This window comes from Cygnus atratus, chromosome 20, assembly GCF_013377495.2.
Source record: "Cygnus atratus isolate AKBS03 ecotype Queensland, Australia chromosome 20, CAtr_DNAZoo_HiC_assembly, whole genome shotgun sequence".
NCBI classification, from domain to species: Eukaryota; Metazoa; Chordata; class Aves; order Anseriformes; family Anatidae; genus Cygnus; species Cygnus atratus.
The window spans coordinates 4403184-4415661 of NC_066381.1; the positions used below are offsets into that span (position 1 = coordinate 4403184).

General features: G+C 47.2%; 1 protein-coding gene across 1 annotated transcript in view; it reads left to right on the forward strand.

Moving 5' to 3' along the window:
* COL26A1 (collagen type XXVI alpha 1 chain) overlaps positions 1-12478 on the forward strand; it is a 168843-nt gene that overhangs the window by 137314 nt on the left and 19051 nt on the right. The window contains exons 5-7 of the mRNA XM_035559059.2: positions 3055-3208; positions 9120-9236; positions 10645-10797. Of these exons, the coding sequence (XP_035414952.1) occupies positions 3055-3208; positions 9120-9236; positions 10645-10797 (424 nt within the window). The remainder of the gene's footprint in view (positions 1-3054; positions 3209-9119; positions 9237-10644; positions 10798-12478) is intronic.

Below are 12478 nucleotides of genomic sequence, written 5' to 3' on the forward strand. Positions count from 1 at the left end.
TGCTTTCTGGCTGTGAGCCCCTGTGGTATCATTTTCCAGCAGTTTACTCAGAGGGCTAGAAACTTTCTTTTTTTGTTTAATGAAAGTGGGAATTCTCCTCGAGTCCCTTGACTACGGCAATGGCAGTTTTAAGAAAAACAGAACGTGACAGAGAATAGATGAATGGCTCCAATGCTATTGTAATAACGCCGAAGGACTCCGGTTGTGCTATGTGCTGTGCTAGCTTATAAAAGGACACTCCTTGCTGAAGGAAGTGTGTATGCTTTGAGATTCTGAGTGTGACTAAATCCCTTGTGCTTTTCCCCCTTTGCTTTGGCTCTCTGGATCTCACGATGTGAGCTGTCCTCTTGCTGTTTTACATCTTCTGGGCACATTTTCAGTCCTGATCATAAAAACTAGAATTTCTCAGCAATTTCAAGTCCAGAGACTTCCCAACCTCTATCACTTTGTGCCCTGGGAAAATAAACTTGTTACGATGGCTCGATGACCAGGAAGTATACATAGTCAGCGTATAAAACAGCACACTACATTATTCTGTGCATGCCTTTAAATCTTTTCCGGCGTTTATCAGCAGAGCACTCATTTAAACCATGTTTTTTTAATGAAAAGGATACCATTGCCACTGTTTAGTGTTGATTATGTGGTAACACGTTTTTATTATCACCCATAAAAATGATTTGGAGCTGTTCCACTCCAGATGCAACCTTCAGCTGAGCTGTGCTAGCTCTGCTCACACTGCCCCCAAGGCCATGGACCCCTGCAGCCTGCTGGTCTCTGCCCAGTGCTGCTATCACTTTCATGGCACCTCTTCCTGCAGCACCGCTGGACCATGGCAAAATACCATCCAAGACAGCCTGTGTCGGTCTCTTTCCCCCAGCAGGAGCATCCTAACCCTGGCCTGGCTCTGGCCCCTCTCACGCACCACCCCAAGGCGTAGTTTTGCCTCTCTTGCTGAGTGTACTTTGGCAGCGGCATCCAGGTATTTTGCTGGGGAAGCAGGAGAACAATATAATAGGATAAATTGATCCAGAGAACGTCTTTAATGTTCACTTGAGTCCCACGTCAATGGGAATTAAGCATGCTCATGGTAAGGCACATGCCTGAGTGTTTGTTGAACTGATAGCAAACTTCCTTCAAAGCCTGACAAATAAATTACTGGGCAGAAGCACAGCAGTGTGTGAGACACACTGAACTGATTCCTTCCTTGCCTGGCATCAGGGAAGCTTTTTGGATAGAAGCAGGGCTTGTGGTGGCCTAATTCCTCTTTGCCTTCTTATTAGTATTAAAGTGAGGCTCTGGACCCATTAATAAAGAGGAGGAATTTTGCTTGTTTGCAGCAGCTGAGGTATAGCTCCCCTGCACTTAAGCTAGCTCCCAGTTTAATTAGTTTCTGATTCACTCCTGTCAGGCCAGTGCATTCTGCAGGAAGTTCATCATTCCTGGCATTGCTGTAATACTGGCTCTCACCAGGCCTTGTAATAAATAAGTGATAAACCCTGTAATAATTGCAAGTTAAAAACAAATGAGTGGAGCCAAGTCACTCTCATTTATAATTGCAGTGTGACTTCATTATGTAAAGACGAGTGCAGCATGTAAAAGCTGAAACTTCTAGGGATTTATTGGAAAGTTTGAGCTGCATTCTCTTTTATTTCACTTATCCGTAAATCAGTATTTGGTTAGGTGGTTTCCAAACAGGAAGAAACAGTGCTGTAACAAATCACTTGGTGTACTCCTCAAACCGTTTCCCGGTGAGTTTGCTGGTTAGGTGGGATGTTTGCATCAAAACTCTTGTTCTGGGAGCCTCAGCCCTGCTCTGGGATGGGCATCCCGCATCCGTCCTGGGCAGGCGGCAGGGCTGATGATGGAGCGATGATGTCTAGCAGCTAGATGATGCCTAGCGATTGGGATAAAACTTGTTTGCAGCAGAGCATGGGGCCTTGGCAATCCAGGCCAGCGGTCCCAGTGGGTTGATAATTGAAGGGATAGTTTTGCTTTTTCAGAAGACATCTGCAGACTGCCTCGTTATGCCGTCCTTGCTTAGTGGCTGGAAAGATGGGGGGAGGAAGCATACAGGTTAAAATATAAAAACTATTTTATAAAGAATCGCATTTTGTGAAAACTCTAGTAAAAACGTTGATTACAAATGGCAGTGATGGTTCCCACGGGCTTCACTTTAACTGAGGTTGTCAGCGGGCAGAGTCCACCTGCATCTTCCCTCCCTCCACTTCTAGGAGGATTTTGCAGCCATGCTAAAGCCTCATTTCCAGTTTCATACGGGCCACCAGTGGCTGGGGGAGCGCAGCTCAATGAACAGCAGTCTGAATCGTACGGGGAAAATGGAATCGCTCTGCCAAGGAGCTCAGGTTGTAAATGGCCCAAATAGCACAGGGACGCACATTGGGATGGGGATTTATTTGAAGGTAGTGTGTTTACAAGGTATAGAAGCAGTTGTGAGTTTTAATAATATCCTACTAATGCTAAGCAGAGCTTTTTGAGGAAATTGCCTCTTTTTTATTTGCTCCCAAATTAAAGCACTTCAGCTCTTTAAAAGCTTCATATTCTCTGTCTCGTTTAATTCATTAAGCATTTGTCCTGTGGTCTGCAGCCAGCAGCTGTCCTGAGGCACCTCAGGCTGCCACCCAGGACATCCCACGGCCCCTCACATTGTACCAGCTCAGTGATTTCTGACCCGATTTCAACCGAGCAGTGAGAAGCTGTGTCCTCACTCCAGCTATGTTCCCTGGGTTCCCATTCCTTGCCAGGGACACAGTTGCACTGGCAGCTGAATCTCTGCGAGCAGCGAAGCCCTCTCTAAGGAGGGCATGCAGCACTGCGTGGGAACCTCTTGCAACGTCACCCGGCTCATTTCTGGGGTAATTATTGCCTCTTCCAGAAAACCAATGGAGCTTTAACACCAAAACCCTGCAGTCTGTGCTGTAGAGTTATCCACAGCTCCTGCTGGCAAGTAGAGGAGTTTCAAGACCTCTCGGAACTGAGACCATGAGTGAAACCATCCCACTGACCTTGCCTGACTTCTCTGCATCCCCTACCTAGATCCTCCTGCTCGAAGCGGCGGAGCGAAGCCCCCCGTTAGAAAACAACCTGCCAATCACTGGGACGACAGCCACCTGGTACGATGACTTGCTGCCAGATGCCTTTCCCCTGCTAAATCCTGGGACCGTCTTGAGGAAAACGGTGGGACCTGCTGGTAAGCATGACCTGCTCTCTGCTAAGTTGGTCAGCTCACATACACGGTTCCTGTAGGGTGCCTATGAAATAGGCCGTGCCGATATGACGTAGTGTTGGAAGCCACACAGGAGAGGGGTTGGAGGGAAAGGCTGCCAGCTCCTTCCCTCTGCTCTGTAAAGGTTTTCTAACTTTAAGGTTTACTAATGGGATTTTTTTATTATTTTTTGTGGGCATGTTTGCTGCCATGTGCGTGACCCAACAGGGAGTCGTTGGTGCTGTGGGATGAGTGTGGGTAGGCAGCCTTGCTGACACAGGTGGCTCAACCTGCTGTTTGCTTTGCACCCTCACCATTGTACCTTTGGCCAGGCTGCAAGTGCTCGCTGCAAGGTGGGATTGTGCTCAGCAGGAAAAGCACCCTGCGGAGAGGCAGCTAGAGAGCCTTCATCCTCAGTGTTAGGGTCAGAACCAGCATTAGTTAGCTCCAGAGCCATGGTTCCTCCAAACCAGGGGCTGTTCAACCTAAGGGTTTAACATTGCCTGTGTCCCTGTGGATCTGGAGGCCTGGATAGATTGAAACATTCCAGAGGAAACTCCAGAGAGCCAGCAGGGGGACAGGGGGACCATTTGTATTCACCTACTGAGCACTAAATGCAGTGTTCCCCCATGGGGAGTTGTGTGGGGTGGCAGAGGACTGGGCCAGGGGTAATTCTTGCTTTTATTAGGAGGCAAAACTTTCCCATGAATAGCAACATCAGTTGCAATCTGCATTATATTTTTTAAATTTACCATAAACACAATGGGCTGTTTTATGATCCCTCTTGTGGCATGAAAAAAAAATACACTTACAAGAAATCTCCCTCTGAGCCCACTTGGCTAGACAGATCACTACGCATTGAATTTCCTTGACCTTGGCATTCTCAATTCAAGATCCCTGCTCTCTGCTTCCAAAGCCCTGTCTGTCAGTTGCTTTGCTTGCTCCCAGAGCAGTTCTTTATCCTCTGTAGGGCCTACTTTCCTTTTTTTTCTCTTTCTTTCCCCCTTTATTTTGTCAGAGCAGTTTATTATGGCAGCCCTTCATGACTGCAGCAGACTTGGAGCAACCAACATAGACCAGATGTCGTCCATGTTTATAATTTGACAGGATGCCACAACATGGAGGGAGGTTCACTAACAATATGTTCAGCAAAGTATTTTCAGAACCACAGTGACGGCTGCCAGGAACTGAATTAAAGCAGTTTCCCCCAGTGTCCATTATGTGCTCACTCTGCCTCCTCCATGTCATTTATTTTTGCTGTTGCAGTATCTCTGCACCTGCACCTGTTGTGCTGAAGTCAATCTAGCAGAAGTACTGACGACTCTGTCCGTTCCACTCAAAGTCCTCTCCTCTCCGAGGCTCTGTACACGCGATAATCTCCTCCTGCTCAGCAAGGAGCGATGAATGCCATTCCCCCAGACTTTTGGCAGTGCTGCAGAACAGAACAATCTCTTGTAGCACTTGCCTCGGGTTGACTCCATGGCCCAGTATGAGCACCGTCTACCCCGGCAGTAAATCCAGGTAGCTAGTGAGCACCTCCAAAAGCCACGACATTGTTGTCTGAGCTGTATGTGAGTGCTCTGTCTCCTCGGCCAGACTGCCAGGCTGGGTGCACAGCCAGCTGCAGGCATTACAGTCCTGCCTGCCTGCTTCCACCAAGTTTAGTCCTTACTCATTGTTGCCCTGTATTTTTCTAGCCTTGATTTATTTAACCTAGTGTGGAATAACAACTCCAGCTTAATAACTGGGAATCAGGCATGCACTGGGGCATTTCAGGTCAGGACGATGTCTTTCAGCAATTAGAAGTAATCAGTTAAGTTGCTTATTGACATGTAATTGCCTCCTCTATGCCCCAGCTGAGCTCTGCGGACTTCAAGTGCTTGCTTTGCTAAGGAGCTGTGGGGATGTTTCACGGATCAAGGTTCACACTTGGGTTCCTTCCCTCCCAACATCAGTTTGTATCTACAATTCAAAGCCAGCCAAAAAATGCACTGGGGATTCTGGTGAAATGGGGGGAATTTCATGCAGTTGGTGTAGGGTGGTGGGGACTGCCCCTTTTTTCATGATTTCAGCATGGTTCTGTCACTCGCTGCTTCAGGCTTGCCCCAGGTTCACTTGCAGTGATTGCAGACCTCAGGAGATCTTTCACTAAGTGTGATCATAGATTAGGTGGAAGTCAAACTTGAGTGCCCTGTGTGATTTGGGGTTGTGGAAAGCTATGCTTCTGTCCCTCCCATCCCCTTCCCCAGCGTGTTTTGTGAAATACTGCCTGCTTTGCCCCGCTTCTACTCTTTCAGCCAAAGCAAATCCAAGTCCCAGCTTGCGTGCTGCCAAATTTCTAAACCTGATGGACTGAGGGGAGGATCTTGGTGCCTAGCACAAAGACGGGTGATACGGACTGGCTGCTTTGAACAATGAGAGTGTTTCTGGATGACCTTGTAGCTCTGAGTTGGCTGATGCCTCTCCAGGTTGAGGTCCAGGAAAACTTGCTACTGTTTCTTGGGGTAGCTGTTTCTTTTGTGAGTGGCAGGGTCGAGAACAGACAATCATTTAAAAGCAATCAGAGCTGTTGAGACAGCTGCACGGCTGGCCTTTCTGATCAGCTTGTTAATCAACAGGATATATTTTACTGAGAATTAAGAAAATATATATGCTCTGCCTGAGCCAGTTGGCAGCAAAAGACCTAACTTTTTATTTTTCTTTTTTAACCCTCACCCTCTTAATTAGAGCCTAAAGGACACAGAGGTGCAGAGGAGCAGCTAATACCGCAGGGTAAGTGAATGGTTTCTGCTATTCCCTTTTTCAAAGCACAAAATGTTGCTATGCCCAGTCCCGTATGTAATATTTCCCAAAAAGCAGAAGCACCCTGTGGCAGGAGTCCTCAGGAATTCGGAACCTCACAGACACAGAGGGGCTGGATTTCTTCTTCGGGTTTTATTTGATCACGGGAGGCAGAACACCAGGTTTATCATCTTGGAGACGTTTGGTTCCCCCGGCACATGAAGGCTGGAAAGCGCTGCCCGAGGGAGAGGCAGTGCATTGAGGGACACACGGCAAGAGCAAATGGGGCACACGCTGAGCGCAGGGTGAAAGCACCGCTATTATCTCGCTGGGATTGCCTGCCAGGGGCACTGAAAGCTGCTGGTGATGGTCAGGGCATTGATTTACTGAGCTCTGTTCAGAGAATAACGTGCTCCTGTCTGTATAGACAAGACCTCGGGGAAAGAAGGGGAACAGGTGTTGTGTTGCAGGTTAATGACAGGGCCGGGAAGAAAATCCAGGTCTCTGCACGTCTGATTTGGTCACAAGCAGTAGCATACTTACCCTCAACCTTTTTTTTTTCCCCTTGGGTTTTTCTTTCATTTATTTTGGGAAATGAATGCTTTCCAGGGGCTCCAGCTCTCTGAAAGCAATGAACGTCACTGCAGCAGAGCTGATTTATGCCAGCTGAAGATTTGACCTGTTTGGTTTTCCTCCCACTTTTTCCCTGAATTCTTCCCTCTTTCTTCTCCATTTTGCACTTGTCTCTTTTATTCTGGTAACGCCATTTGTCACCAGTATGAGCATTTGCCTGACACGTTACTCAGTGCTGCTTCTCCCAGCCTTTCCTGTAGCACTTTCCACCTTCAGGGAAGTAAGTGCCGGCTCCTTTAAAGCTCCTCTGCTGCAGCATGATTGAGGATGCTAGCAGCAAATGATTGCTCCTGGTCTGCAGAGGTTCACAGGACTGATTTATAAAGCTTGAACTGAAGGATTGAGTCTGACTTACACGACTGAGGAAACGTTCTGACCCATGCTCAGCACCACAGTGTGTCACGCTTGCAGAGCACTGTTTCTGCTGTTCTTCCCTCTGTGCTGGGAAGGATTTGCTGTGCTAAAGTTTGGGGGTTTTGGTAGGGTGGAAGAAGCTGTTCACGTTTCGCCTAATGGTCCTGCTCTGTTAAATGGGCTCCTGATCACCTGCCTGAGCTTGCCAAGTACAGCATCCGCTGCGTTGGGTGGGATTTTAACCCAGACCCATTAAAAGAGCCTCTCTATTCATAGAAAGGTCTGCAGTTTGTGTCCTGTGGGTAAGCAAACTGATGCAAATGAAAACCTTACCTTAATTCTTTGTTCAGTACTTGTATTAAATCAGACCTTCATCGATAACAGAATAAAAGAAAAGTGCAGGCATGTGCTCCCACACATAACCTTTGAAAATCTCATTTCCACAGTCTGTCAGGTTCCACCATGGATTAGAGATGGATAGATTTCATTTTTGTAAGAAAAATATATTTTAGTCATCTCTCCAGAATGGCAATAAATGAAGAGAGGAAGGGGAATCTTTCAAGGGGTCTGGTATTTGGGATTTTTGCTTTGCTCTGAGAAATGCAGACAGTTTGGATAAAAGTCGGGGAACAGGGTTTTGTGCCCCAAGTAGGCTATCCCACACCTAGGTTGGAAACTGAATCTAAATGTTGGAGCTGCAAATCCTGTGAGCTTTGATTTTTATTATGTAGCCTTGTTCCCTTTGGGGCAGCCATGGAGGAGCTAGCTGGCCAGCGTGCTTCCTTTTCTTCTTCTCTCCCTCCATTCCCATCCATCCTCTTTCACTCCCTACCTGCCACGGGTTCTCCTGGCACTGGTCTCGGAGGGGCCAGTACCTCTTCTCATACTAGGGGTGGGGAAAGATGCCGACTAAAAATAAATCAAAATTTGATCTGTGCTCTGCTGGGTTATGCTCATATGTAACATATAGACTAAAACTTGAAATCTGAATGCACCAAAACGTGGATTCAGGTCTTCCTCTGGCTATGTACTGTATGTCTGCCACCACTGTCAAATACTCAGAGCTAGACCAGAAACCAGGAACCTGTGACTCTCCTGACTCTGTCAGTTAATGTCTTTATTGTAACCATTAACCACTTAATCGGAGTAGACGGGATAACTCGCACACCTCTCTGAGGTATTAAAGGCTTTAGTGATGTTTGCTCAGTATTTAAGTATATCTTTCCAAAGCAGCTACTGCTTCTGTGAGCAAAAGACACAGAGTGTTTTTCTGAAAAATACTGTAAAATTGCCAAGTGTTGTTTCTATTTTGATAGTGTAATGAAGCAGCACTAAAGGTTTATTTATTGTCACCAGAAATAGTCACTTTCAGATTACGAACGCTGCCTGCACCTCTCTTAGGCTTACAGGGGGTCTGAGCAGCCATGCCAAGCCATTGCATAAGTGGTATTTCCAGGTGGGATTGCTCAGCACCCTGCTTATTGGTATAAATTAATAACATCTAGTTACTTCAAAAGCATGCGTGCATTCATTTCTGTTGGGAATGAAAAATGTTTGTGCACAGCATGGTGCACTCAATAGATAAATGAAAATAGGGGAAAACAAGGAAACATCTTTGACGCAGAATCTCTGGCTGGTCCGTGTATAAGAGCCAGAGCAAGAGGGAGACAGGGTTTGATTTGCTTTCGTGAATATATTTTGTGTATTTTGATACTTTGGGACTGCCATGGAGCTGACAGACACGTCTGGATGGCACTAGCAAATGAGGGCTTCAGGGACCGGCCAGCCCAGAGCTGCTCTGACCCGGCAAAGGGGCAGCTGCGGCCTCAGGTTAGCTTGGACCAGCACATCCCGGCTGGAGGAGTATGTCCTGCTGGCTGGTGGGGTTGGACCTTGGGCGTGGGGATGCTTCTGTGTCTCTAAAGACTGGAGGAAGAAGAGAAGCAAGGTCCATTCTGGGTTTTCTCCTCTGTATTACTGGCTGGCTCTTGCCACCAGAAACACCCCATCTGCGTTATCTGCACCAAGCTGCATTTCTCCCCCTTGCATCTGTGAGTCCCTCGCCTCTGGTTTCCAGGTTGCTAAAGACCTTCAACCTCCAACTAATTTCCTCTCTGAACGTTTTCAGGGCTGCCAGGACAGGTTGGTCCTCCAGGCCCTGTTGGACCAACTGGTCTTCCAGGACCGCCGGGGCCGAAAGGCGAGAAGGGACAACCCGGTGAGAGGGGCCCAGCAGGGCCACCAGGTAAGTCCCCAGGGAAGGCAGTGCCAGCGTGCTGGGATGTATTTCACTTTGTGCAAATTGTCTGTGCAAATAGATCATAAAAGGCTGGGAAACACACAGTGTTGAGCATCTTTGGTTTATATTAAATCCATTCCTGCAAGTCCCCTGGGCACTGAACTCAGCCAGCAGCCCTTACAGTGGGTAAGCAGCTGCATGCAGACCTATGATGGTCCCTGGGATTTCCCAGAAAGCAGAATAGCAGGATCATGTTTCCCCATCCTGCTCAGGAGCTGTGAAAACCGGTCTCTGATCTGTCGGCCTTCGGAGAAGAACATTGCCTGTTCAGCCTTCTCACTGTGTGCCTGTTCTAACTGCCTTTTTTCTCCACCATTTGTGTCAAGCTGTCAGATGCCAGAATGTCAAACTAATGATGCTATTGTACGTTAAGGGAAAAGGTTATGAGACCATTTTTTCACAGTACACTCCATTTCTGAGCTCAGAGACTTTCTACATCCCCAAAATGTTCCTAAATCTTTTGATGAAGGTGATACTGCACAATAGGTGTCAGACCTCAGCCTCTGAGCTTTGCATGCATTTCAAAGGCTGTGCCTTGTAAATCTGAGCTCAGGAAAGATTTGAAACTTGGAGCATGTCTTAAAATGTGAGAGCAGCCTTGAACGGCTTTTTGGCATTTTCTGGCAACCCATTAATGGCTAAAGTCTGGCCAAGGATGTGTCTGCTTTTCGGTTTCTCCATTTGCAACGAGAGCTTTCCAGTCCCAAAGGAAGCAGAATAGATTTGCTGCTGACTGAGTTTCTGTTGTTCGTTCTATGCTTTCCTGGTGGTAAGGTGACATACAGGTGTACGTGCAGGGGAAGAGAAAGAGCTGTGCTTGCTTTCAAGCCTTGCTGCCTGTAGTTTTTTGCTCAGTCTCAGGGAGAGGGGAGATTTTACTCTTTAAGTAATTAAACTTTGTGGCACCTTTGAGCCAAGCAAGGCCGTCTGCTTTGCAGAGGAAGAAGCCAAAGGGAATTAGGAACAACTTCCCAATTTTCCATATTTTTTCCCATGACTCACGCAATTGCAGTTCAGGATAGAAACCCTCTGTTTATTAGTAGGACAAGAATGTGCTGTGAAAATCTCAGGCCATGGTGGGACCAGATGAGAGGCTGTCTGTTAACTTAACAGAAACAATTCTGAGACTTAATTGTCATTCCTTTCTCTTGTTGCTCTGCATGTTTCACACCTCCATCACATCCGGCAGTGATGGTTATTTTTAGGTAGCATTTCTCCGCTGTCCTGGAGGAATCATCACAATCAAGACTCTCTTCTCTCCAGGAGTGAATGGGCTTGTTACTGCTTTTTACATGGTAGCATCCATCAGTACATCTTCAAATGCACTAACAGATCCTCTCCTGCTTTTGCACAGGGCTATTGGGACCTCAAGGACCAAGAGGACTTCCAGGAGAAACAGGGATCCCAGGTCCTCCAGGTCCTCCAGGGCCACCAGCCACCCCAAGCCTCCCTCTTACCTTCCAGCAAGGGGTTCTCTACTCACTTCAGCCCACAGCTGAAAAAGAAAGTAAGTCGCTTTCACTGTTCCCATTTTTTTTCTGGTACATCAGCAAAACGGACAGGCACGGAGCAGCTCAGATCTTTCTCCTACCTCCCTGTTGGGCTCTGCCATAGCCCTGCCTTCCCTGGGAGCAGCAAGATGAGCTGCCTCTGTTGTGTAGATCTCTTGGGCGTTCCTGCTAAAGACAAAACATGTCAGAAGTTAGGTGGTGGGTTCACCTCTCCATAGCAAGGGACTAAATTGTTGCTCTTCTACAAGCATCAGTGAGTACAGGGCTTGGGGGACTCATGTTTGTTCCCTGTGCCTGGTTTTCTGGGTTTATCATAGCTTTGAGGAGGCAACTCGGTGTCCTTTAAGCTTCCATTCAGGTAGCATCAGGCGAGAGACACATGGGTAGAGACATACAGCGTGTCTGTCCAGTTAGGTGCTGGTGCAATGAACCCGCATGGTTGTAAGACCTCTTGGTGCTGCTGTTGAAGTGTTAGGGTGCTCAGGGATGCTCAGAAATGCACAACTACTAAATGTTTGCAGCTCTGAAATTATATAATGTAACAAGGACATCTGTTAAGTGCAGCTCTTTTCCTGCCCCCGCAGACACGTCTCCCCACCTGTGTTTCTGGCACAGCAACTTTATCCCACATCCATGCAAAACACGGAACTGTGGGCTCAAAAGCCCAGACCAGCACTGTAATTTATCTCTTCCCTATGGCTGGAACATCAGGGTTTCTTTGAGCCTATAGTGATTTAAAAATATATTTACTTGATTTGTGTTGTGCGTGGCAAGAAAAGGCTTTCTTGGAAATGCACATCATGCGCTCTTATCTCAGCAATCCTATCTGGGCTTGATCTGATTTCTTCTGATCTGGTGTTGTATTGCTGGCATCTAATAATGATAAAGCAGGACTCAGATGTATCTCTGCTTGACTTGTAAACCCCTGGAGCCCCAGCTCTGCCTGGTCTCCCATCTCCACTCCCCCAGACTTCAGCTGTGCCTTTTCCCCAGCCCTTCTGCTCATGTCCAGCTTCAAAGCTCAGTTGTATTGCTTGCAGCCAAGGATTAGTAAGTCTCCCTGTATCTGACAGTTTTCTAGAGCTTTCCTTTTCCTTCCACCCACTCCCCTCTCCATATTCCTTTTCTTGAAAGTGAACAGATGTATTTTTAATTAGGGAAGAACTTTAACGGCTCTATTTCATATTCAGTTACTTAAAGCGTACGGGCAAGATTAAATTAATTGTGGTTCAATGCAAAGGTTTTTCCCAAAACACAGACTGAGCTGCTGCGTTCACAAGCCTTACAACGGGGAAGTTTTGTGTTAGTCACCTCCCTGCCTTAAACCAAGCAGTGGCAGCATTCTTTGGTGCCACTCTGTGTTCAGCCTTCTATTCCAAGCATCCTGGAGGCTTTGGTACTGCCACAGCTCCTTCTCTCCACGCACCCTTTAAATTTAACTCTTTCTTATAAGGTAGTGGATAGACTTAAAAGTGTGCGAAGGTGCTGATTGCATGGCCTTCCTAGCTGATGTGTGAGAAGGGTAACCTCTGTGTTATCCCCAGACGGGAAGCAGATAAATGAGTGGATAAATACCTGTATTAACTCAGCCACCACTGGGCAGCAGCAGGCTCCCAGGGACTCGAGTCTGTGAGTAGATGGTGACCGCTCCATCCTTAGGGCAGCCCTGCGCTTCTC